Below are 1,230 nucleotides of genomic sequence, written 5' to 3' on the forward strand. Positions count from 1 at the left end.
TTTTTTAAATTATTATTGCTTTAATATATATAGACTCCATATACATTTCAGATGGCCATGTCTACCAAATACTATCTCCATTATTTCAACTCTACTGACTGTAACACTTCTATGAAGCCTAAAGTTGTTGTATCAAACACAACTACTACTAAGTTCTTAGTCCCTCACAATTCCTGGACCAGGCTGTGTGTTGTGTTCTTGAGCAAGACATTTTATTTCTTGGTGGCACATAAAATACACCATTTTGAGCGTGGCCGTTGCCAGTACCGCCTGACTGGCCTTCGTGCGGGTGACACGTAAAAGCACCCACTACATTCTCTGAGTGGTTGGCATTAGGAAGGGCATCCAGCTGTAGAAACTCTGCCAAATCAGATCGGAGCCTGGTGTAGCCATCTGGTTTCACCAGTCCTCAGTCAAATCATCCAACCCATGCTAGCATGGAAAGCGGACGTTAAACAATGATGCTCCAGTTCACTCAGCTGTAGAAATGAGTTGCAATGCCACTGGTGCTGAGCTGTACTGACCTTTGCCTTTCCCTTGGATAACATCAGTGGTGTGGAGAGGGGAGGCCAGTATGCATGGGCAGCTGCTGGTCGTCCATAAGCAACCTTGCTTGGACTTGTGTCTTGGAGGGAAACTTTTTAGGTGCAATCCCATGGTCATTCATGACCAAAAGGGGTCTTTTTCCACTGCAAGTCACACAGTATGTGTATGATTAATATTTTCTGACTCAAAACTAATATCAAACCATTCTACTTTTGAGCTAAACAGCCATATAACAGAAGTGACAATGAACTCGTTACCTGTTCTTTGAGCTCAATGGTTTGGTTCTGCAGTTCCAGGATTTCATTAAGCTGTTTCTCTTTATCTTTCCTCAGTCCAACCACTTCACTTTGTAGTTTCTCATTTAGTTTCCCTTGCCTCTGGTTTTCATGTTTCTCTTCATTTGACAAATCTCTCATCCTAAAAAAAAATGAAAGAATAAAACTTGGAATAATAAATGCTTTTGAAATGGTTTTATTCATTTACATTGATCCTAATAGATTTTGTCTGGTAATTATTCTACCCAGTTATCTTGGGTGTAAAATTGTTGATGTTGGCACTCTGTCGCTTATGACGTCGAGGGTTCACAGATTATCACCTATCATAGTGGGGGTTTGGGAACATAAGACCTGCGATAGTCGAGGGATTACTGTATGCCGTAATATATGAAGGGTATAGGAAGTTTAC

The 1,230-nt window shown here is 40.9% G+C and overlaps 1 protein-coding gene across 1 annotated transcript in view; it reads right to left on the minus strand.

Moving 5' to 3' along the window:
* The window catches only part of LOC106874338 (dynactin subunit 1), a 112,011-nt gene that overhangs the window by 66,060 nt on the left and 44,721 nt on the right, over positions 1-1,230 (minus strand). The window contains exon 11 of the mRNA XM_052973024.1: positions 804-963. Within this exon, the coding sequence (XP_052828984.1) occupies positions 804-963 (160 nt within the window). The remainder of the gene's footprint in view (positions 1-803; positions 964-1,230) is intronic.

Source organism: Octopus bimaculoides, chromosome 14, assembly GCF_001194135.2.
Source record: "Octopus bimaculoides isolate UCB-OBI-ISO-001 chromosome 14, ASM119413v2, whole genome shotgun sequence".
Taxonomy (NCBI): domain Eukaryota; kingdom Metazoa; phylum Mollusca; class Cephalopoda; order Octopoda; family Octopodidae; genus Octopus; species Octopus bimaculoides.